The sequence below is a fragment of the Thamnophis elegans genome, chromosome 2 (assembly GCF_009769535.1).
Source record: "Thamnophis elegans isolate rThaEle1 chromosome 2, rThaEle1.pri, whole genome shotgun sequence".
Classification (NCBI taxonomy): Eukaryota; Metazoa; Chordata; class Lepidosauria; order Squamata; family Colubridae; genus Thamnophis; species Thamnophis elegans.
Window position 1 is genome coordinate 114,843,572 of NC_045542.1, and position 23,264 is coordinate 114,866,835.

The 23,264-nt window shown below is 36.1% G+C and overlaps 1 protein-coding gene across 2 annotated transcripts in view; it reads left to right on the top strand.

Moving 5' to 3' along the window:
- Positions 1–1,106: 1,106 nt before the first annotated feature.
- APPL1 (adaptor protein, phosphotyrosine interacting with PH domain and leucine zipper 1) overlaps positions 1,107–23,264 on the top strand; it is a 35,521-nt gene continuing 13,363 nt past the window's right edge. The window contains exons 1-15 of one of the 2 annotated variants that reach the window (XM_032209538.1): positions 1,107–1,228; positions 4,755–4,853; positions 6,244–6,303; positions 7,098–7,169; positions 8,456–8,543; positions 10,654–10,695; positions 11,182–11,240; positions 11,755–11,901; positions 12,215–12,297; positions 12,396–12,554; positions 14,144–14,332; positions 15,119–15,161; positions 16,825–16,881; positions 17,811–17,902; positions 21,419–21,601. In XM_032209538.1, coding sequence (XP_032065429.1) covers positions 1,175–1,228; positions 4,755–4,853; positions 6,244–6,303; positions 7,098–7,169; positions 8,456–8,543; positions 10,654–10,695; positions 11,182–11,240; positions 11,755–11,901; positions 12,215–12,297; positions 12,396–12,554; positions 14,144–14,332; positions 15,119–15,161; positions 16,825–16,881; positions 17,811–17,902; positions 21,419–21,601 — 1,427 coding nt within the window. In that variant the 5' untranslated portion in view covers positions 1,107–1,174. The remainder of the gene's footprint in view (positions 1,229–4,754; positions 4,854–6,243; positions 6,304–7,097; positions 7,170–8,455; positions 8,544–10,653; positions 10,696–11,181; positions 11,241–11,754; positions 11,902–12,214; positions 12,298–12,395; positions 12,555–14,143; positions 14,333–15,118; positions 15,162–16,824; positions 16,882–17,810; positions 17,903–21,418; positions 21,602–23,264) is intronic. The other variant, XM_032209539.1, reaches the window with a different exon arrangement.

Below are 23,264 nucleotides of genomic sequence, written 5' to 3' on the forward strand. Positions count from 1 at the left end.
CAGAGTTGTTTGGTGAGGTGGGCAGCCATACAAATAAAGATAAGATAAAGTAAAAAATAAATCAATCCTAAAGTCAACCCTAATGTAAGAGAGGAAAAGAATATTACAAAGAAAGTAGACACCACAGTTTAAATAGTAATAACAGTAGAAAAAAAGTTTGATTTTGCTGCTGTTGCCTAATCTATCCATCACCAAAATCACTGAAAAGCTGCCAGCTATTAACTTATGTTGTGTCCCTTTCACACAACCTAATACCCAAAGAATATGATAAGCATATCTACTGGGAGGTAGTCATCTGGGACATTTTAAGGGCAACAGTTACATCTAAGACAAATAAAGTGGACATTTCCATAGTTCCTTCATAAGTCTTTGTTGCCTTAAAAAATCTGCCTATAGTTGGGACATAGTTGCAAAGGCCCAAATATCACTGCAGAGGGTCAGTAAGCAAATTGAGAATGAGGTATGGCTTTCCCCCCCCCCAGAACCAATTCAACCGGGGGGGGGGGAGAATTAACAAGCATGGAAAACTCAAGCGGGGATTCAGATTATTTCTGAAGAAGTAAATTAATATCCACTTAAGTATTCTCACTCGGCAGTCCTTGAATTGCCACTTGCTCTAAATCGGGTTACTAAGCCCTTGTCAATCAGCCCTAAATGAGCTCATTGCCATCTTGATATTTATGAGATCCAATTCCCACTCTACAATTTTAGATGAATCATGGCACCATGACAACACGGCACAATAGGGATGACCCGCACAGAAGCGGAGATCAGGGTGCAGTGCCACCTGGAGCATATGCGGGCGCAAAAGCCTTTGCCCCACAGAAACTGCCCCCCGACGGGGCGAAAGCCCCACAAGTGACACCCTCCCCTCAATCTCCGCCTCCCCCGCCCCCGTCACCAGAACCCCGCGGGGCCGAAAAAACACTCTCCTCTTTTTTTTTCGCCCAGCCAGACTGGCCGCCCTTCCAGCCAATAGGAAAGCGCACAGCCTCGCTGACGGCCGCTCCTTGTCCGGACGGGCGGCCGCGGGGAAGCGGCGAGGCGGGATTTCCTGAGCGGAGCGGGCCTGTCGGGGTGCGCGGAGGCGCGGGGGAAGGCGGGAACAGGGCCGTCGGGCTGGGTGCGGCGAGGAGGGGGGGTTGGCCTGGCCTGGGAAGATTCAGCCGCCGACATGCCTGGAATAGACAAGCTGCCTATCGAGGAGGCGCTGGAAGACAGTCCTCAGGTGAGGAAGGGGACCCAGCGCAGTACCAGGGGGCGGAGGAGGGAGAGGATGGCCGAGCCGGGCTCCTTCTGCCCCCTTTCCAGACCTGGGAAGGTAGCTCGCTTCGCCCCGCCGCGGTTCGGAGGCCGTAAACAGCCTGTTGCCGCCGTGATCGCTCCCCGGGAGAGGCGAGAAGGGCTCAAACCACCCGGCGAGGGGAGAAGATGCCTCTTTCCCGGGGGTCCCTCCGAGGGGGAGGTCAGGGCTCCGCTTTAAAGCCGGCAGGGCCGGTGCAGGTGTTGCCAGGTGTGAGGTGCGTGGCGTGATCTCGCGTGGAAAAGCTCAGGGGTTCCTTTGCAAAAAGGTTGCGAAGCAAGAGGTGGGAGCCGCGGCTGTTTTCTGCGGGGTTCGTGTGCGCGCGCGTGTTTGTTCGTCTGTGTGTTTGTAAAAGATAGCAGTTGTTTTCTACCGAAGTTCAGGGAGCGTTATATATATATAAGGCAGCCACTGCCATATATATATAAAAGGGCCGTCTCTGTTTTTGTTCCTTGCGTTGTGTGTAAATTGTTTCAGTGGCTGCCTCGGTTTCCCTGCCCGCGCCCTTCTTCGCCCAGATTTAAGCAGATGATTTTTGTCAGTAGCTTTGAAGTACCAATTTAAGAATGAATAAACTTGGCTAGGACTGAAGAAACCAGTTTGCCTTTGCTAGTATCTGTAATTATTTGGCATTAGCATATTTGAATAGAATAGAATAGAATTCTTTATTGGCCAAGTGTGATTGGACACACAAGGAATTTGTCTTTGGTGCATTTGCTCTCAGTGTACTTAAAAAGACAAGATGCTTTTATAATGAATCATAAAGTACAACAGTTAATGATAGTCATAGGGTACAAATAAGCAATCAGGAAACAATCAATATCAATATAAATGTAAGGATACAAGCAACAAAATTACAGTCCTGCAGTCATAAGTGGGAAAATGGATGATAGGAATGATGAGAAGACTAATAGTAATAGTAATGCAGCCTTAGTGAATAGTTTGACAGTGAGGATTGAATATATGGTACGATTATGAATTCCTGTTTTCTTCTGAAATTTTTCATTTGTGTTATACTTCTTCAATAAATAGTGGTGTTCGAAACACATCAGAATAATTTTATACATTAAAAGTTGGTACTGTGTCTATTTCATACTCCCATGAAGTACAGGTAGTCCTCCACTTATGACCACAATTGAGCCCAACATATCTGTTGCTAAGTGAAACATTTGCTAAGTGAATTTTGTCCCATTTTACTACCTTTCTTTACTACAGTTGCTAAGTGAATCAATTTATTAAATTAGTAACATGGTTGTTAAGTGAATCTGACTTCAGAAGGTTGCAAAGGGGGATCATGTGACCCCAGGACATTGCAACTGTCATAAATCTGAGTCAGTTGCCAAGGAGACAAATTTTGATTGTGTGACTATGGGAATAGTACAATGGTCGTAACTCACTCTTTTCAGCGCTGTTGAAACTTTGAACAGTTGTAAATTGAGGACCATCTGTATTGACCAGTAATCCCATCAGTTGCTACAAAAAACAAGAAGTAGGAAAATCTTTTAAAAACTTCCTATAATCTGCTGTTGTACACTGTATATGAGCATCACTTTTCAGTTTTGATCTTAGCTATAGCAATTATATTGATGGGTAAGATAGATACAGCTTTGGCAAAATAATCTTTATTGTGGGATCGAGTTCATTTTTTAAAAATATACCAGTATAATGGCCTGAATTTATATGATATTAAACTCTTTACATCTTTCTTCTATTAATCTTTAGAGTCTCCCATTTTTGAGAATATTTTAATATCCAGTTTTTAATAGCATATTCTCCTACAAGTGACAGTGATCATTTAAAGATATTACTTCTAATAAATATGCATACAACTCCTTTTTTTAAGATGCCCATTTAAAACACTCTTTGAGAGCAAAGTTAACACATTGCTGACAACAATTCAGATTCAACAATGGGATCTCTACAGGAAAGGAACCTTTCCCTGCTTTTTTTTTTTTTTGCTTTAGTGGAATTTGAAGGATTCCAGAAAAACATTTAACATTTGCGTTGATCGTTGTTGATAATTTATTTGATTTATTCATCATATTAATATTAATCACTTTTAAATCCAGACTTTCAGTTAATAGATGCAGTAGTAAATACATGTTACCTTTGTTGCACTTGTTCAAAAGTTTAGTTAGTGATGTTCTTGCTTATTAGATCCTACCTACTTTAATGTGATTGCTTGTCTGGTAGGGATTTCAGATCTGGGCTGCAAAAGTAAAGTTCTTTTTATCTCTTTGATGCAATCTATTGTTCGTTGGATTTTTGCATCCCTGTTCTGTTGCTTTTAAGGAAGTGGAAATTCCTGTAATTCTACAAATATAATTAATTTAAAAATGCATTAAAACTAGTTTATGGTATCTAATCAGTCTTTTGTAATTTCCATAATTGGGACAACCATTATCCCTGGAAATTCCAGCCAACATTATTTAGCAAAGCTCTCTGTGTTACATTATCTGTATGCCCTCTGTTTCAGCATTCTGTGTCCTAGAGTAGCCAGCCCAAATATTTTAAAAGGATGGCCTTCTGAAGGTCAGCTTATCACTGGAAATGTAAATTGTCTTTAAAGAGAGACACTTTAGTTTTTTTTAATTTCATATAACCCTGAGGTTCCTATCCTCTATAAGATTTTTTAAGCTTTAAAAAACTAGTTATACACAGTATATATATTCATTCCCAAAATATACTTAATATCTTGAGTCATTATCAATTAGTTAATGAGAATTTAAAAAGAAAATTAATTGAGTATTCATTCTATCCATACAAATATAAATTCCATAAACTGTTGTTAGATTCTTGGAAGGATTTCTTTTAGCTTTTCCATTTCTATAGTATTTATAGCCAGTTATCCATTCATAAAAGAACAGTGCTCTTATTCTTACTGTTCAGTTTCCACATAAGTTAGTGAGGAGCAGTTTGAAAAGCCAGCATTAAATGATATTTTAAGATTATAAAGCTTAACTTGAATTATACTTTATCATTTAGAGAATATATTCTTTGAATTTATTTTAGCTAAGAAAACAACTTTGACATCTCTCTGTGGTAACCAGTATAGAGCTTGACTCAAAGGAAATTTTATCTTGTATCTAGATTTCAAGTTCAATATAAAATAGATTTAAACTGTATAGTATTAAATTTTTATAACTGGCAAAAACATAAAGCTCAAATATTTAATTATTATTCCCTATCACTGTTGGTCATAAAAAGAGTAGTAAATGAACTATTTTACTGAAAGGAATTTAAGTATTCTGTTACTCTGCCAGCATACTTTGTTTTAATGATGTGCATTAAAAATTGCTTTTTGCCAGGTAACTTTTAGTTATGTGTCAAAGATCAGATAGAAATGTTTTGAATTCTGATTCTGTCTTACCTATATGTGAAATGGAACTTTGTTAAATGTAGCTAAAATAGTGTGGTTGCAATATTATAAAATTTATATATTTCTTTTTAGACACGATCTTTACTGGGTGTATTTGAAGAAGATGCTGCTGCAATTTCCAGATATATCAACCAGCTGTATAAAGCTATGCATCGAATTTATGATGCACAGGTAATTTGACTGTAAAATGCAGAAATTAATTAACCTTCAATCATATTTCCAAATTTTTATCACTGATGCGATTATACAGATAATTGTCAACTTATGACCACAATTAAACTCAAAAGTTCCATTTGCTAGCATTGTGAGTTTTAAGTGAGTTTTATCCCATTTTATGGCATTTCTTGCCACAGTTGTTACGTGACTCATTGTAACTGTTAAGTGAATGTGGTTTTTCCGTTGCCTTTGCTTTTCAGAGGTTGCAAAATGATCTCGGCCACTGCAGCCGTCATAAATATATGCCAGTTGTGAAGCGTCCAAATTTTGATAATGTGACCATGGAGATGCTGCAATGGTTATAAATGCGAAAAATGACCATAAGTCACTTTTTTCAGTGCCATTGTAACTTTGAACAGTAACTAAATTAGTGGTTGTAAATTGAAGACTACCTGGAACCAAAATTTTAACTCCGGGGATTTTAGTAGTCAATGTGAAAAAAAGAATGAAAAGAAAAAGAAAAATACAGTTTTCCTTTAATATTTCCATATTAATTGTTTAACAAGTAACATTAACAAATAACTTACAAATTCTTCAGAAGTTTTTAACAGTAATATATTTAGATGCAAGCATTTTTATGCAACAATTTAAGTTATTACATGTATTGTATAATATGGTTAATTGGACAGATTCTTAATAAATTTGATATCAAATTGGAAAGCCCACCTTAAGCCTAACTGTAACTGTCTAGTTTACCTCCTGAGCAATCAACCTTTATGATTGCCCAACAGGTAAACCAATTAATAAACTGATTTATGCTGAATATATCTCCCAGGATATGTCATAAAAAGGATTTTTTTTATTTCACAAAAGCAGCCTATCATTAAGCTGTGTGCAAGTTTAAGATAATGTTGATAATTTGTGGCCTCCCTTCAGCTTCCTGCAAGAAAACCTACATTTGCATTTACTCTTAAAAAACTTTCCCTCTTCTGCAAGTAATTTTAAATCTATAGTCTGCATAGATTAAGAATCCTACAGATATGCAGCACTCTTCTTTTTGCTTGTTGACTTTACTTCCAAATCTTTTACTGCAGTTTAATTTTTGCTCTAAGAGAAAGTGATATTATTTTCTATTATGAGTAATGGGTCAGTCATAATTCTGGGAATTTGATTAATTTTTATTTGTTTAGCTAAATCTATGGTTACTGTTTTAAAAGGGTGTATGTCTATGACTTTGTAATAAATCATTCCATTTTTAAAATGGGAAACTATAATTGTTACAAAAAGCATATACATTTAGTTAAAGAAACATTGTTTAACTCTGATTAATTTATTTTATATTGTACTTCTATTGTTGTTTATATTTGAAAAATCTTTTTAAAATCAGGATAAATTCTCTTTTTAGAATGAACTCAGTGCGGCAACACATTTGACTTCAAAGCTTCTAAAAGAATATGAGAAACAGGTAGAGCCCTCTTATAAAATGAAAATGTTGTGATCCAAGTTGAATGGGTTAATATGGCAGCCTGATTTTTACAACATATCACGATAGTGACTGGATCATTATGGAAAATTAATTACAGACTAACATAATCTGTTTTTGCCTAGTTTGTAGCATCTTCTATAAACTCCACTTATATGTTTTAACAGTAGCTTAACACATAGAAATTACATTCATTCTTTTTTCCACTTTCTTATTCTTATAAAGCCTATGCAATTTTATTTTTGTTCAGTTATTATTATTAAGAATTTATTTATCTTATTACTTAACTACCCTGCAACAATCAAATGGCTCTTGGCAGCTTACAAAGAAATAAGAGATTAAAACATGCATGGTCTGATTAAAACATTAAAGGTTTGTCCATAACAACACAAACCAGAAAATAACAAATAGAAACGCAGAAAGGGGAAAACAGATAAAAATAAATTGAAACTGCCATAAATGACAAATGTTTTTCTTATCAAAGTAGTCATAATTTAATACCATGATTTACTAGCTCTTGTAGATATGTGAATGTGTGTGCGCATGCCTGCATGTGCACAATTCTCCTGGCCAACAGGTGTTTTTTATACCTTTTAAATATAGCAATGCAATATATATAAATTTAACTTACAGTGCTTCAAGATTCTTTATTATTTTCTAACAATGTTAAATTTGTATAAGTTATTAGATCTTTGCAATGTTACGGTGATTTTTTAGAGTGAAAAAAAAATCAATAAATACAGAATTTAAAAAGTGGTGGGGGGTTTTTTTGGTAGCGCTTTCCTCTGGGTGGTGATGATGAAGTTATGAATTCTACTCTTCAGCAGTTTGCCAAAGTGATAGATGAGGTAAGTCTTCCTTTCTAAAAACCTATCAGCCTATTTTCCATGCATGCAATGTTTATATCACTCCACTTCTAAAGACTTTAAACAGTTTATAGTAGTTTATATCAAAGACTTAAAAAAAGAAATAATGCCATTATAGCCAATCAATCTGAGGCATCACTATTCAGGGTAACATAATCTTATTACTCCCCAAATGCCTTACAGAAGATCTTATTTTGTGGCACTCAGAAAATGTTGCCATCCTATATATAGATCATTAGGATAATCCACTCACAAAGTGACAATGGCATGAGTAACAATGAGTAAAGGCTTCTACTTCTGAACAGTCCATACTTAGTATATAAGATGTAACTTCAAATATATTTGCTGTTCAGACAGGAGCCATGAATGAGCTCGGGAGGACTGATTCTTTTGTAGTCAACATGATAGTGTTAGAGTTTGCAGATAGTGCAGCTTTCCATTTGTATGCTATATAAAATAGTATTATGGTCAGCATTTCTAAGGCTGCTCTCTTGTTCCTGGTTTTGATCTTCTACTTAGGAGTCTAAATTTGGCTACCAGAACTGGCTAATTATTCATTCCAATGTCACTGCTGCTAGTGTGGGCTGTGATTGCTGCCTCTTCTGCATCATTATCAAGCAGGTTCTACAGATGACATGTGATGTCCTTAACCTTCACACCCTGCAAGCTGTCAGTCATGCTAGGTAGACCAGGCGAGAAAGTCAACTATACAAGAGAATAAGGTTAATAGTTTATTGGGCTAGTTTATAAAAATAGAACCTTGCAAGCTTGATTGTATTTTACTTCCTCTTCTTTCTATACCCTAGTGAATCAGGGAAGAGCTTGCCTGGACCTTTTCCAAATACATTCTTGCTTCCTAATTGTGGTCCCAACAAACCATTTTTTGAATGGCATAATCCTAATGGCAGGCACCAACCTTTTCTTAATGGAGATATCAAAATGCAGATTTATTCTGCCTAAAAGTTAGGATTATATCATGGTTTGTCGCCTTCTTTGGGTCTTATTTGAATGTAATAAATTATTACATTAGACTAAAATAATGCTAAATAATGAATAATAATAAAAAAATAAATAAAAATAGTGCTAAACAATATATATTTTGTTTTTTATCCACTTCTGCAAAAAAAGAACAGATATAAAAATGCCAGGATCCACTGCTTCTTCAGCCCGTCCTTCAGTTAACATTTTTTCTTATTTTGTAACAACAGTGAAATATGAAAATGTTTATATTTTAGGGAACATTGTGTACTTGTTTTTTTTCTTCTTAGCTCAGTTCTTGTCATGCGGTACTATCAACTCAATTAGCAGATGCCATGATGTTTCCTATCACACAGTTCAAAGAAAGAGATATAAAAGGTACAATAATTGTTGTCACAAAGATCACAGATTGCTGGACAATGTTTTGTATAACAATAGTTAATATATATTCCATCTATAGTGGCCTCCTGAAGTCTAGTGCAAATCTAAGAATGTTTGTCACATTGAAAACAGTTTTAGGCAAAAGGGAATGATAAAAGTTGGAATGCATAAGCGATTGCCTGCAAAAGTTGCTGAACTACAACTCCCAGCAGTCTCAAGGAATCAATCTATCTATCATCCATCCATCCATCCATCCACTTAGGGACTGAAAAATGGGGTAAATAAAATAGACTGAATGGACCTTTTGGTGGAGACATTTCCATCACTGTCCTTGAAAAGAATTGTATTTCCTCATTTAAGATTGGTACTCAGTTGGGGGGGACTTCACTGAACTCCCACTTCCTGCTCATCTGCTGTGCCCAGGTGAAACTTTACACAGGTTATTTTGTATGCCATTTGCATCAGTGGTGGGATTCAATTTTTTTAACTACCGGTTCTTTAAAGAGCCAAGGTGGCGCAGTGGTTAAATGCAGCACTGCAGGCTACTGCTAGATCAGCAGGTCAGCGGTTCAAATCTCACCGGCTCAGGGTTGACTCAGCCTTCCATCCTTACGAGGTGGGTAAAATGAGGACCCAGATTGTTGGGGGCAATATGCTGACTCTCTGTAAACCGCTTAGAGAGGCCTGAAGGCCTATGAAGCGGTATATAAGTCTACTGCTATTGCTATTGCTATTGCTTTAAGCGTGGCTTGGTGGGTGTGGCTTGGCTTGGTGGGTGTGGCTTGGCAGGCATGGCAGGGGAAGAATACTGTAAAATCTCCATTCCCTCCCCACTCCAGGGGAAGGTTACTGCAAAATCCCCATTTCCTCCCGGTCAGCTGGGACTTGGGAGGCAGAGAATAGATAGGAGCAGGGCCAGTCAGAGGTGGTATTTACTGGTTCTCTGAACTACTCAAAATTTCCACTACCAGTTCTCCAGAACTGGTCAGAACCTGCTGAATATCACCTCTTGATTTGCATCCTTCCTCAACGAGGAGCCCTTCAGATTGCTCTTTATATCCTGGTTATCTCAGGATTGGATTATTGCAGTGTGCTTTGCATGAAGTTTCCCTTATATAGACTATCCAGAAACTACAATGGATAAAAAACACTGTGGCACAAACAGTAATAGATATCTCATGTTGCAACCACAAACTGCAGTGATTGCCAGTAGCTTTCTAGGAGGAATTCAAGGTGCTGGTTGCCAGCTATAAAGCCCTTTATGGCATGGGCCTGGTTATTTGAGGGACCTCTTGTTTCCATTTATTTATTTTATTTGTTAAATTTATTTGCTGCCTATTTTTACAACAATAAATAAAAGAACAATAAAAATGAAGAAATAAAAAGTACAAACAGAACAGTAGTAAGATAACAGAACAATAAAATAAACAATGAAAAAGAACACAATAAGTATACATCTATACAATAATAAAAAAGTAAAAGTTGGATGAGTAGAGAACAGAGAACAAGGAGGGAGGGAGGGATCTATTTCTGCCTATACAATATGTTTGAACAGAATGTAGTGCTCCAGTCCCTTGAGTTCAGTGGAGTTGAATACTTATGCATTAGTAATCTATGTGTATTAATCCTCTTGAAATATGAAACTGTAACCTTGTGTATGTTTTACTGAAGTAATAGGCTTAAATTTGAGTAGAATTGTACGACTATTCTGTTTTGACCTATGGACTGCATTTAGTTGTTGAAAATTTTTCTTATTTCTCTGCCCAAACCTCCTGAATCCCTCAAAAAAACTCATATAGTTAGGTGAAGAGTTCTCCCACAGCAAGTTTACTATCTCAAATGACATGACATTTAAAAGAGAGCCCCTGACTTTATGGAAAGGATTCTCAGAGAAGCGTAGGAGAAAACAGAGGAAGAAATAGCTCAACCATTGGATACAATTCCATAACTTTAGGGAATTATTTTCACCTTACATTACAAAACAATTCATATGGTCCCTGAAATGTAGGCCAGTGAAGACTTATAATAAATGAATCAAATTTTGTTCATCTTGCATTAAAGCAGCAGAACTATAGTAACACTGCTCATTTTCTTACATTTGTTTCAGAAATTCTGACTTTGAAAGAGGTTTTCCAGCTCTCCAGCAATGGTAAAGTATGTTTTAGAAATTACTTTCATGGCTTATTTTTTATTTGATTTTGCATGATTATAAAATTATAAACAGTCAAGATTAACTTTTTATAAAGAGATTTCTGTCTTTAGAGACTAATTTTGCTAGTTTTAAAAAAACTTTTTCAATCTAAAAGTTAAAGGGAAACTAATCTTAGAGAACTGTATAGAAGGTAATTGGGGAAAAATTATGATGAGTAAGCTCTTGTTCTAATGGGACTTTATAAAAAGAGGATATCTTATTGATATAATCAGTGCTTCAGGATAATAGTTTTTGTTTATCTTGAAATGATAAAAACATTTCTGAAATTATTGGAAACAGATTTTTGCTTGTATTGATATTTTAAAAAGCAAGATTAGCCTAATTGCCTGAATTACTGCTTTATTGAAGTTTAGTTGCTTTTTGCTTTAAGCGCTTGTAATGTTTGTAGCTACTATTTAAATATTGTAAAACTTGTTTTTTTAGATCATGATGCTGCAATTACCAGATATAGTCGACTGTCAAAAAAAAGAGAAAATGAGAAGGTTTGTGAAACTAATCCAGCATTTAGAACTCATGCTATAGTAGTGTAAAAAGTCTATGTTGCTTTTCAATTATTTTAAAAATTACGTGATAATCCTAGTGAATGCAGCTAATCTTCAATGAAATATATGTAGTATATGTTCCTGTCCAGTGTTATCAGTGTCTTTATTCAGTGAGATATCTCAGCAGTAGCTGTGCTGCATTTCTCTCTCTCTCTCCTTCCCTCCCTTCCCCTCCCTATCCTTCCCTTGGTAATGTAATATTTAATATATTTTGCCAAGCAGTTCACACAGTGCCCTGGAAAAAAACAAAACCTATTTCTCATGTGACATCATAATGACTATTTTAAAAAGAACTTTTCATGTAGATGTATTTACAATTGCAAATCTGCAGAAGATGAGTAGAAGAAAAAATGTATTTTGGAAAAAAAATATAAATTTAGATTTTTTTCACATAATTGTAAGGAAATTGTTCCTTTTAATAGTAAACTGCTTGCTTTGAATTACATTTTTAAAGGTCAAATATGAAGTTACAGAAGATGTATATACTTCTCGGAAAAAACAACATCAGACTATGATGCATTACTTCTGTGCATTAAATACACTGCAGTATAAGAAGAAAATTGCTATGTTGGAACCCTTACTAGGTTATATGCAGGCTCAGGTAAATTACAAAATGCATGGTGGAGGGGAGATTTTGGAATACTACATTAAAATATTTTGAGCATCCAAAGTATTAAAATAATATCAAACTGGAACATAAACCTTTTGTGGCATGGGCAGCTATATAAATTCAATCAAATTAAGCAGAAGTACTAAATGGTTAATATCTATTGGAAAAGTAAGCATGTAAATGTAATTTGTTGATAGAAAAACCTAACTAATTATATGTATGTTGTGATATGGACAATTAATATGGAAATATCTAAGATTCTATAAGTTCCAACTAAATAAGTATCTGAATTTTCTTTTAAAAGATTAACTTCTTTAAGATGGGCTCAGAAAACCTTTCTGAACAGCTGGAAGAATTTTTAACAAATATCGGGACAAGTGTGCAGGAGTAAGTTCATTTTTTTTTTATAATGTAATGCTCTTTCTTTTAAAACATTAATTTTAGCTACTATGAATATTTTTTTTTTTAAAAAACTATGGTTTTAGCGTTCGTAGGGAAATGGATCATGAAGTGGAGACAATGCAACAGACTATAGAAGATTTGGAAATAGCCAGTGATCAACTTTATTTACCAGATCCTGATACTACAAAATTTTTGGTCCAAAGAAACCTTACTCGCAAGGCTGGTTATCTAAATGCAAGAAAGTAAGAACCAATTTCTGATACCTATAATATAGCCTGGGTTATAAATTACATGGGCCTTGATTACTGTCCTGTATGTAAAAATAATTATTGGTTGTTAATAGTTTTAAGATTCAAAATAATGTCCAGTACCAACCAGCATACAGTACAGATTTGTCATTAAATCCATGATCTTGTTTATGAGGTTTCATGTCACAATGTATTATAATTTAACTTGTCTCAGGGTAGTTTGGCTTGAAACCTTGGAAGTGATATATACACCTGGGAGAACAGCTGCTCCTTCATTTATTATTTTTGTTACAGCAGCTTCTCTTTAAAAAGGATGCAGCTTTAAAAGTGGATTGCATCTGTCTCTGGATTGCAATGACTTATTTGTTTGTTCTTGCCTCCCCAAAGCTCAAAGGAGCACTAGTGATCTCCGCTATTTCATCTTCACAACAATTCCACCAGTGAACTTAAGGTCAGCAGGAGATACTAAATAAAGTCGCACTAAAAAATAAAATTTGTTTGCCCATATTATTGCCCCAGTCTGATTCCCTGACTCCATTTGATTAAAGTGAAAGGTACTTTTGAGTCCCCTCAGGGAAAAGGGCGGCCTATAAATAAACTTTTAATAAGAGATGCTGGTTTCAGTAAAGTCAGGGGGAATCTGAGTTTTCCATGCAACAACACAAAACTATTTCTTTCATTCCCTGTCCCTCCCCACCACGACCAGTCCAAGTCCAATGTGATGTCGCTGAGATGTATTGGGAACACTGAGATGTTTCGGCTGGTAACTTTCCATGCTCAGGGTAAACGACCTTGAAGATGTCTGGCATGAACGGGTTCCATGTAGATCTACTCTTCCTCAGCTGTCATACCCCCCTCCCTATTTACCACAATAGATACACACAGGTTTATGGCCCATTTGTCCCCATCTCTTCACCCTTGTCCTTTGATGGCAGGATGCCAGCAAGACGCCAAGCTGAAGCTAACAGATCTGACAATTACTTTTTTGAATCCTGTGCGAATCCTGTCTGTTGAATCCTGGCCCAAAATATTTTTGCATTACAATATTTCATTTTTGAAATGATTAGTGATGGAAATAGCAGACATAATATAATTTTTACCCATACTTTTAATATTATTCTATAAGTGTTTTTGCACCATCTGGCAAATATATTTGTATCTTTGAACATCCGAGAAGAGCTGTATGAAAGTTACATCTTTGCTGTATGAATGTAGACACTGTTTCCTGTGTTTTGAGTACAGGTGTGCTGTAGAGTAAGAATGTAAAGTGGCCTTAAAGCTATCTTTAAAGCCCAAAACAAGGAGTCTTTGTGTGTGTGTGAGTGTGCGCATATGCGCACATACATAAACATGGAGAGAAAGCAATACCGGTAGTATTTTGCTGATAAAACAGTATGTTGAGAAATTTAGTTAAGTACTGTTTTATATTCTCTCTTGGTATTTCTTGCTGAACCAAAATAATCTATGCATAACTGCATTCAATTATATGAAACTATCTCCCAGTCCAAAGCTTATAATTTTTTCATTAGAGATTTTCTGCTGCTAGGTTGGACTAAGTCAGATTTTCTTTTTTCTTACTTCAGTAAAACAGGACTGGTGTCTTCCAGTTGGGACAGACAGTTTTACTTCACACAGGGTGGAAACCTAATGAGCCAAGGAAGAGGTGAAGTTGCTGGAGGGCTGGTAATGGATATAGACAATTGTTCAGTAATGGCTGTGGATTGTGAAGACCGAAGATACTGCTTTCAAATAACATCTTTTGATGGCAAAAAGTTTGTATTCTTACCTTTTCTTACATATGTTTTTAGTAAGGGAGGAACAAAGTTTTTCCTGCAACCCTTCAGTTTTGCTTGAAAGGTGGGAGAGAAGAAGGAATAAAACTTTGTCTTTCCCAGATTGAAAACTTGGCAGGTCAAGTTTCTATTACTTTAAATAAACTTACTTAATCAGAACTTGATCCTGCTCTCTAGGTGGCAATCTAAATATATTTTGCTTTTTAAAATCATTTTATTCATTTGTCAAACTTGTATGCCGCCCATTTAGCTGAAGGAGATTCTGTATTTAGATTTTAATGTGTAATCCTGTCTACTGTGTACTTAGTTTCCTTCTAAAATGTTAATGGTATTTTCAATCCTTGTTTTCAGTTTAGAGAGGAAAGTTGTCTGCCAGCTTTTTCTTTCTGATTGCCTGTTTTCCTCTCAGCCTAAAACACAATATGGATATCTCCCTCTCATTCTGTGCACTTACTGGTTTTTACTGAGAGAGGTTAGCAAAAGACAAGCCCAGATAACATAAATTATCTCTATCAATGGATAATTGCCCCTAGAACGTAGCTCAAATGAAATATGCTGAGTTCCACAATGCAAAGATAAATATTATAGGTGGGCAATGTCCATCAGGGTTTTTCTGTTTGAGATTTGGCAAGGTACAAATGGTATAGTGTATAAAGAATTGCATGTATCAACAAATTGAATCCAACAACTTGATGAACATTTCTTTTCCTGGGTTTGTTTAAGAAATATAATTCAATTTGTTTCTTTTATTTCCTGGTCCAACAGGTCTTCAATTTTGCAAGCTGAGAGCAGAAAAGATTACGAAGAAGTAAGCTTTTTAACAGAATGATTATTGAAACTAATAAATGTTTTGGGAGGCTTTAAGGAGTAAAATTTCCCAAACCTGACAAATCTGTCTAATTAATGAAAGCCTTTCTTTCTTACAATAAATAGATCACTCTTTTAATGTGCCATCAGATTCCATTCTTTTATTCTGCAATAAAATAAGGCAATTGCCGTAATGGAAAGCCATTAAGAAAATATGATGCTTGTACAGGGTTGTACAGATCCTTCACTTATGACCACAATTAAGCCCAAAATTTATATTGCTAAGTGAGACAGTTCTTAAGTGAATTTTGCCCCATTTTAAGACCCTTCTTGCCCCATTTGTTAAGTGAATCACTGCAGTTGTTAAGTTAGTAGCAGGGTTATTAACTGAATCTGGCTTCCCTATTGACTTTGCTTGTCAGAAGGTCGCAAAAGGGTCACATGGCTCCAGGAAACAGCATCCAAATTTTGATCATGTGATCATAGAGATGCTGCAATCGTCATAAGTGTCAAAATGTTCATAAATCACTTTTGGAGACATTGTAACTTTGAATCGTCCCTAAATTAACTGTTGTAAGTTAAGACTACCTGTAAATGGTTTCCAAATTAAATTTGTGATGCTAGTTATCGGCAGTTTTAAAGAGCAGAATAATTATATGCTGATGACATGGAAAAGGTGAAGACTGCCAAAGCATTATATGGTTTGTAGCCTGAACGCTTTCATTCACAAGAAGAGGAGTTTTTTCCCATAAAGAAAAAAGAATTTAGATTACAAGCAATTCATGACTTGCAGTATAGTGGTGAAATTTACATTTAGGTAGATTTCAATTCAGGCATCAACTTTATCATGAAATTGAGAATCTTCAATAGTGGAAAATTGTGCCAGCTTTCAAGCCAAAAGAAAGGCAGAGTGGAAAGTTCTCACCTTGTCATTAGCTGTAACAAGGCAATTTAAAATACCATAGGTTTGAAACCTGCTGCTCTCAGTGCTAAGTAACTAATGCAGGGAAATGAATTTCAAATGTGCCACATTGCTGGTTTAGTATTAAAACTGCATATTGTGTGGATTATTTCACATTTAGCAACCCTGTGGTTTCTCACTTCTATTATTGGAATCATTTTTAAAAAAATCAAGAGGAAAAATTCAGCTAGACAAATGAAACTTTATTTAAAGATGATTTTTAAAAAAAATTGCATGAACTTTTCTTTCGCTTCTGTGGTAGTGTTGGAGAAACGATCTGCTCTAAAAGTTGTACAACCACAACTTGCAACAGGCTCAGCAAATATGACTAATTGCATGAAACATGGAATTTAACATCATCTGGAAAGTCACAAGTTTCCTCTGTCCTGCTCTGTAGTTTGGAAACTAATTGTCTTGTGTGTTGCTTATTGTTAACTTAGTCTATGCATGCAAAGATTGTTAACATGTTAAGTATTTTTTTAAATTATTTGTTATTGGAGAGGTACAGGCTAAGGGCAAGGTGAGATTTACTTCTCTGAAAAAATCATAACCTGGCACCTATTTTTGTTAATTTCCAAGGATAAAAGTTATTCTTCTGACCATACTAAAGCATTTACCATGTTTTTAATCTCTTAACAATAATATAGAAATTCAAAGTATATAATGAGCAAAAAAGTAACTATATTTTAAACTTTTTTTCCAGTGGATATGCACAATAAACAATATCTCTAAACAGATTTACCTCACCGAAAACCCAGAGGTAATGTGATTGTACTCTTTTAATACAAAAGATGAAATACTGTTAGATGTGAAATTTACATTTAAATTTGAGGAAACATTTCATTCCAGAGCTCATTGGAATATTGAAATAAATAGAGAGATTAAAATTCTTTGTTTATGCAGATTGAGAGAAAAATTGGTTTTAATTCTGCATCTACATTTTAATGGAGCAAAAAGATTGCACTACAGAGAATGTAATGATTGAGAAAGAGAAAGAAGAAATAAAGATTGGGTCGGTGGAAGATGGGATTTTATTTTATTATAGCTTTTCAATCCTGAGTTTGTATCTCATGTAAAATATGCAACTGTATATATGTTGTTTCTTTTGTTTCTTGTACACGTGTATATGACTTTATATCATTTTCCTTTCATTCCCAAATTTCTTGTCTTTGTGTCTTTTCCTTCTTTCTTTCTTTCTTTCTTTCTTTCTTTCTTTCTTTCTTTCTTTCTTTCTTTCTTTCTTTCTTTCTTTCTTTCTTTCTTTCTTTCTTTCTTGGATGGAAATCAATGTTTACATGGTTACATTTTTGGTTGGGAAAGCTTCCATTGGCATTAAAGGCCTTCTTCCAATTTAGACGAAGAATGATTTTGGGTATGAAGACTTGCTTAGAGGAGGGTCAATTTCTATCTGCAGTGCCCCTTCTGCATGGCAGATGAATATAGAAAATTTAAGTTACATTGCCCAGAGACCCCTAATAATTGATTTTTAGTCCAGACTATGCTTAGCAGTGTTCCTCAATAAAAATGATTAACTGCTGTGTTTTCATAAATTCATATTTCTAACAAAAAAAATCACTTTGGTATGTCTGCTCAATTTGTTGCAGTGCTTACTAAAAATCTTCATATATTCATTTATTTTTAGATCTAATTAAATGAAAAAAAAAAATTGTTTTTCTTCTAACAATATAGGAAATTGCTGCACGTGTAAATCAGTCAGCTTTAGAGGCCGTCACTCCCTCACCTTCCTTCCAGCAGAGACATGAAAGCATGAGGCCAAATATGTAAGTCACCAAACAGCAGAAAAGACATGTTTATATTTGGTAAAATAATTTTTGAAATTTATTGTTTTATCATAAAACAGTAAAACAAAGAAACAAAATGAAACAAAACAGAAACATATGTTCAACCCTAACAACTACAACTAACAAAAATAGTGTACAAAAAAAGGAAAACAGTAGTCGGTTAAATTTAACTAACTAACATACATACATACATACATACATACATACATACATACAAGAAGAAAGAAAAAAAGCAGTCAACAGGTTGAGCTAAACATTACATTAATCTTCAAATCCCTCTGTTAACCATTTGTTATTATATTTAGCATGTAGAAAGTCCACTAATTGTTTCCAGTCTCTTATAAAGGTGTTTAGACCATGATCTCTAATCAAAGCAATTAATTTTGCCATCTCAGCAAATTCAGTCAGTTTCAAAATCCATTCTTCAACAGTCAGCATCTCTTTTTTTTTGGCAAGTACAATCCTCTCAGCCATCACCATCTGAAGGAATAGTACTCCAAATTGTTTCTCAATTGACTTGTCCATCATACCTATAAAAGAAAAGCTTCAGGTTTCATTAATGTTTATATCTTAAATATTTTTTTGCATTGCCATTGATATGTGTATGCAGTATATTTTTAAATATTTGCAAGACCACTACATTTGATAAAATGAACCTGGACTTTGACAAAATTTCCAGAAATTATTAGAAATCCCTTTATACATTTTCACTACTCTATTTGGGGTCAAATACCAACGATAAATCATTTTATTAAAGCTTTCTTTCAAACTATAATTTAATGTGAATTATAGTCCTGTCATCCATACATTCTCCCATTTATCTAGTATTATACCATGTTTTCCCCCAAATAAGACAGGGTCTTATTTTCTTTTGCCCTACAAAATATGGCCTTGGGCTTATTATAGGGGGAGGGCTTATTATTTTGGGGTTGCCAGGCAGCTGATCCCTTGCAAGCAGGCTCTCAAAGAGACAGGCACAGCCAAGGCACGTGGTGCTGTGCCTGCCCCCCGGCTCCCGCAGCTTGGCACATTTGGGGTACCCCCTAGGTCAGTGCATGGAACTCTGCCCGGCTGGAGAAGGGAGTTGCACGAGCGCCTATTCCGCCCCCAGCAAGCATGCCTCCCAGCCTCATCATGCCCTGGCCCAGCTGCCGCAGCGCTCTGAACATAACTTCTTTTCCGGCTTCCAAACTCCAAAACTTGGCTGCTGAGTCTTCCAGCAGCGGCTGCTCTAGGAATGCACTCTATGGTTGTGAGCCAGCTGCCAGACAGAGAATCTTTCGGACAGAGAGTCTTCCAGCAGCCAGCCCACAACCATAGAGCGCACTCTTAGAGCGGCCGCTGCTGGAAGACTCGGCAGCCGAGTTTTGGAGTTTGGAAGCCTGAGAAGAAGTTATGCTCAGAGTGCTGCAGCGGCTGGCACAGGGCATGGTGAGGCTGGGAGGCATGCTTGCTGGGGGCGGAACAAGCACTCACGCAACCCCCCTCTCAAGCCAGGCAGAGCTCCATGCACTGACCTAGGGGATATCCCTAATGTGCCAAGTCGCGGGAGCTGGGGACGGGCAGAGCGCCACATGGCTTGGTGCCTTAGGAATACCCCCCAGGTCAATGAATTGCGCTCTGCCCGGTTGGAGAGGGGGTTTGCCGGATGGTTGCTCGTGAGTGTGATCACCTCATGGCTGCTTCGCCCCTGAGGCTGTGCCCGGCTCTTCGGGAGCCCGCTTGCAAGGGAGCAGCCACCCGGCAACTCCCCCCTCCGGCCAGATAGAACGCCACTCCCCAACTTAGCGGTATCCTGAAGGCACCAAGCAACGTGAGCGCCTTTCCGCTCCCACGGCTTGGCACCTTCGGGATACCGTTAGGTCAGTGAGCGGAGGGGAGGGTTGTCCAGGGGGCTTATTTTCAGGGGTGGGCTTATATTTTTGCCCACGCGAAAAATGTGGTAAGGCGTTAGTTTCAAGACAGGTTGTATTTTCGGGGAAACATGGTATTACACCCAAATATTTTGATCCATTTTACCATACACTCTTTAAAGTATTCATCTTCTAGATTCATCTTGAGTGACATCCTATATATTTGTCATACCACATATAGGCATCCCACCTAAATCTCAAATCAAAACCTTTGAGGTCTAATAACCTTGAATTTTTTTAAGTTATCCAATCTTTTAACCATACCAGGCAACAAGCATCATTAATATAATCTAAGATTCCACAAATCCAGGCCTTCTCTATCTTTAGAACCTTGTAGCAGCTTATATTTAATTCTTGCTTTTTTATTTTGCCAAGTAAATTTAGATACATCTTTCTGACACTGAAAGTGGAATCTCTAATCAATATAGGTATAGTCTGAAACAAAAAATAACATTCTAGATAGTACATTCATTTTAATTACTAAAATTCTTCCCATTAATGACAAATCTAATTTTACCATCTATTTAAATCCAATTTCATCTCCTTCCATTTTTTACCATAATTATTTTTGTAAAGCTTAGAATTTTCCTCAGCAAGAAACATTCCCAAGTCCTGTACCTTTTTCACAACTTTAAAAGTAATTTTAAATTCCAATTTCTTCTTATCTTCCACCTTTAAGTTCTTAGTCAGTATTGTTGTCTTCGGTTTATTTTTTCTTAAATCTGCCATTTCTCCAAACATTTTAATTTTCCTCATAACATGTTCAATGGGTTCAATCTCTAGTGGATCTTGCACAATCAATACCAAGTTATTTGTTTCCTGGTTTCTCCCATAGCATTTTAAATCTGAAATCTGTGATATGATATGATTCTTTGATTATTATATGTATGGGCAAAATAATTTTACATCATTTGAACATTAGTAGATACTGTAGAACAGAACAGTAATCATGACTTTACTATTGACACAGCTCTTGTAACTTCTGGTTTCAGCTATATATCATTCAGTTTCTATTTGTAACTTATCTGGCTCGGTTTTCCCTACTATTTCATTTTAATAATCTGAGGGGAATCACTGATCTTTAATTAGGCACTTGTTTGCTTTTTCTAGTTTTTGTCTCATTAAAGCTTCGAAATTTAAAATGACAGTAATAGCTAGCTTATTTGTCCTACATAATTTATTTTTCTCAAGCCACAACCATCAGAAATTATAAAATAAAAATTATAAATCAACAATAAAAAATGAAGTTTTATTGGGCATTTATATTAATTTGAGAAATTTTGTTGCTGCTGCATTTAAATATTCCTGCTAGATTTAGTTGATCATTTTGATGACCTTGAGTGTTCAGTTTGTTAGCATGTTTTAGATGTATTCATGATATGTTCTGTTTCACGTTTGCTCTCAATAAGGCATTTGTCTTCAAATTATTTAGTCGAGACTATTCTATTGTTTGGATAAAAGTTTACCTTTTGTTATTTGTAAGAAAATCTTTGACTTCTGAATTGGATCAGTTCTTCTCTGCCGAAATGCAAGAGATAATCAAGATGGTTGAGATGTTTCCTACTTTTCTTACTTTTTTTAGACAATCTCGGCCTCCCACAAATCGTACAAGTAGCACTGGATCTTTGGGATCTGATTCAACATCATTGTCTGCACTTTCCTTGGACTCAATCGTTGCACCTGATACACCTATACAATTTGATATCATTTCTCCAGTAAGTGAAGACCAGCCTGGTCAAATAAAAACTCCAGGCCAGTCAGGCAGGTGAGAATTACAAAAATGAAAATACAAGAAATAAATCTCCCTCAATATTTTACACCTCTGTTGATAACCTGTGTAGAATAATATTCATCATGCTTTAACCTTGATTATGGGTAGAGCCCTCACTTTCATTCAGGACCCTCAAAGCCCTGCACAAATTTAAGCTCCTCTTATTCCCTTTAACCAGTTTTAACAATGATTGTGCCTAAGCAGAGTTTCCTTTTAACTAGAGATTTCAGCAAAAGACTTCAGACTTATTCAGAGGTCTAATTAAAAGTGAAAGCTGATGGGCATTATCTGATGTTAAAATGTTTCTGGATACAAGGGAATTGGGTGGAATCAGGTTGTCTGTATTTTATTAGATTAATCCATTGAGATACTTGGATTTTTAGACCTGCATGAGCTGATCATTAAAACAAAAAAAAATGAAATATTGCCGACTTGGGAAACTTTTATGTTGCTTAAGATTCTATGTTTTATTTCTTGTAGCAGACTTATTTTGCCCTGTTGAGCATTCTTCAGTTTTTGTTTTTGTTTTTTGTTTTTTAAAAAGTATATTTTCCTTTCCTATTGCTTGCTTGCCTGCCCCAGCAACTTGGGTATTTCCTCTTGGAAACTCAAGAGAAATGTGGCAACCCAGGTGGTGAAGGCATTCTGATGGCTTTCTTCCTAAGCTAAAAAAGGTGAGTGAAAATTATCTAGGCTTCTAGAGTAATACCTCTTAGGAAGATAAATTGTCCATTGTCCACAGTTCTTTTTATGTCCCTTCTCTATCTCACTGGAGCTTCCATTTTGCATCAGTATATTTTATAATTATCATTTAGTGATTGAGTACACAGTGTTTGTTCCTCAGTAAAGTAGTCAGATACTAGGGACCAGTGAATACTTAATTGTAATATTAAGGCAAGTCTTTGGTATAGTAAAAATGACAAGAAACTTTCCAATTAATTAACCCCAGTTACTCCTAATGAAAGTTTGATGTAAGGAGAAATCTAATTCAAAACAGATTAATCCTGTTCACATACTAATTCCTTCTGTCCTGAAGACTTGCTGGAAAAGTACTGTTTGCACTGCTTTCTGGAACATCAACAGGGAAAGGGCCATTTTAATTTTGGAGGGCAAGTGATTTCAGGATTAGGAGACGTCTAACCAGAAGTCCTGTTTCCAAGTCTTCTGGGCAGGCAAAAATCCACTTGGATCCGATGGTCATGAAAACCCAAGTGAGAAAGGGCTTTATACTATAATAGACAATTTATGTCTTCTGCCTCTGGCAATACCATACCCTCTTTCAATTGTGGTGGTGTTGCCAGTCATTCAGTCTATTAAACCAAAGCTATCCAATCATTAAGCTCCCATGACTCCTTGTCCTCCAAAGCCCAGGCATTTACTAAGTGGTAAGTTTTTTGAAACTCTTCCTAGTCTTCAAGTCCATTTTACTATCTATCTTTTTCACCTCAGGCATCATATTCCTCTTCTGCATTCCTTGAACTTCACTTCCCCAGCCATGCTTCTCTTCATCTTTACTTTCTTCTTGTGTTGTATCCATGCTCTCTTGCAACCAGGGTTCACCTCTCTTTCTGCCATTGAGCACCCACAGTACACATGTCCTATTCTCTTCCTCTGTATCTCAATTAATGTTCTCTCCAAATACCAGGCTACTACACCT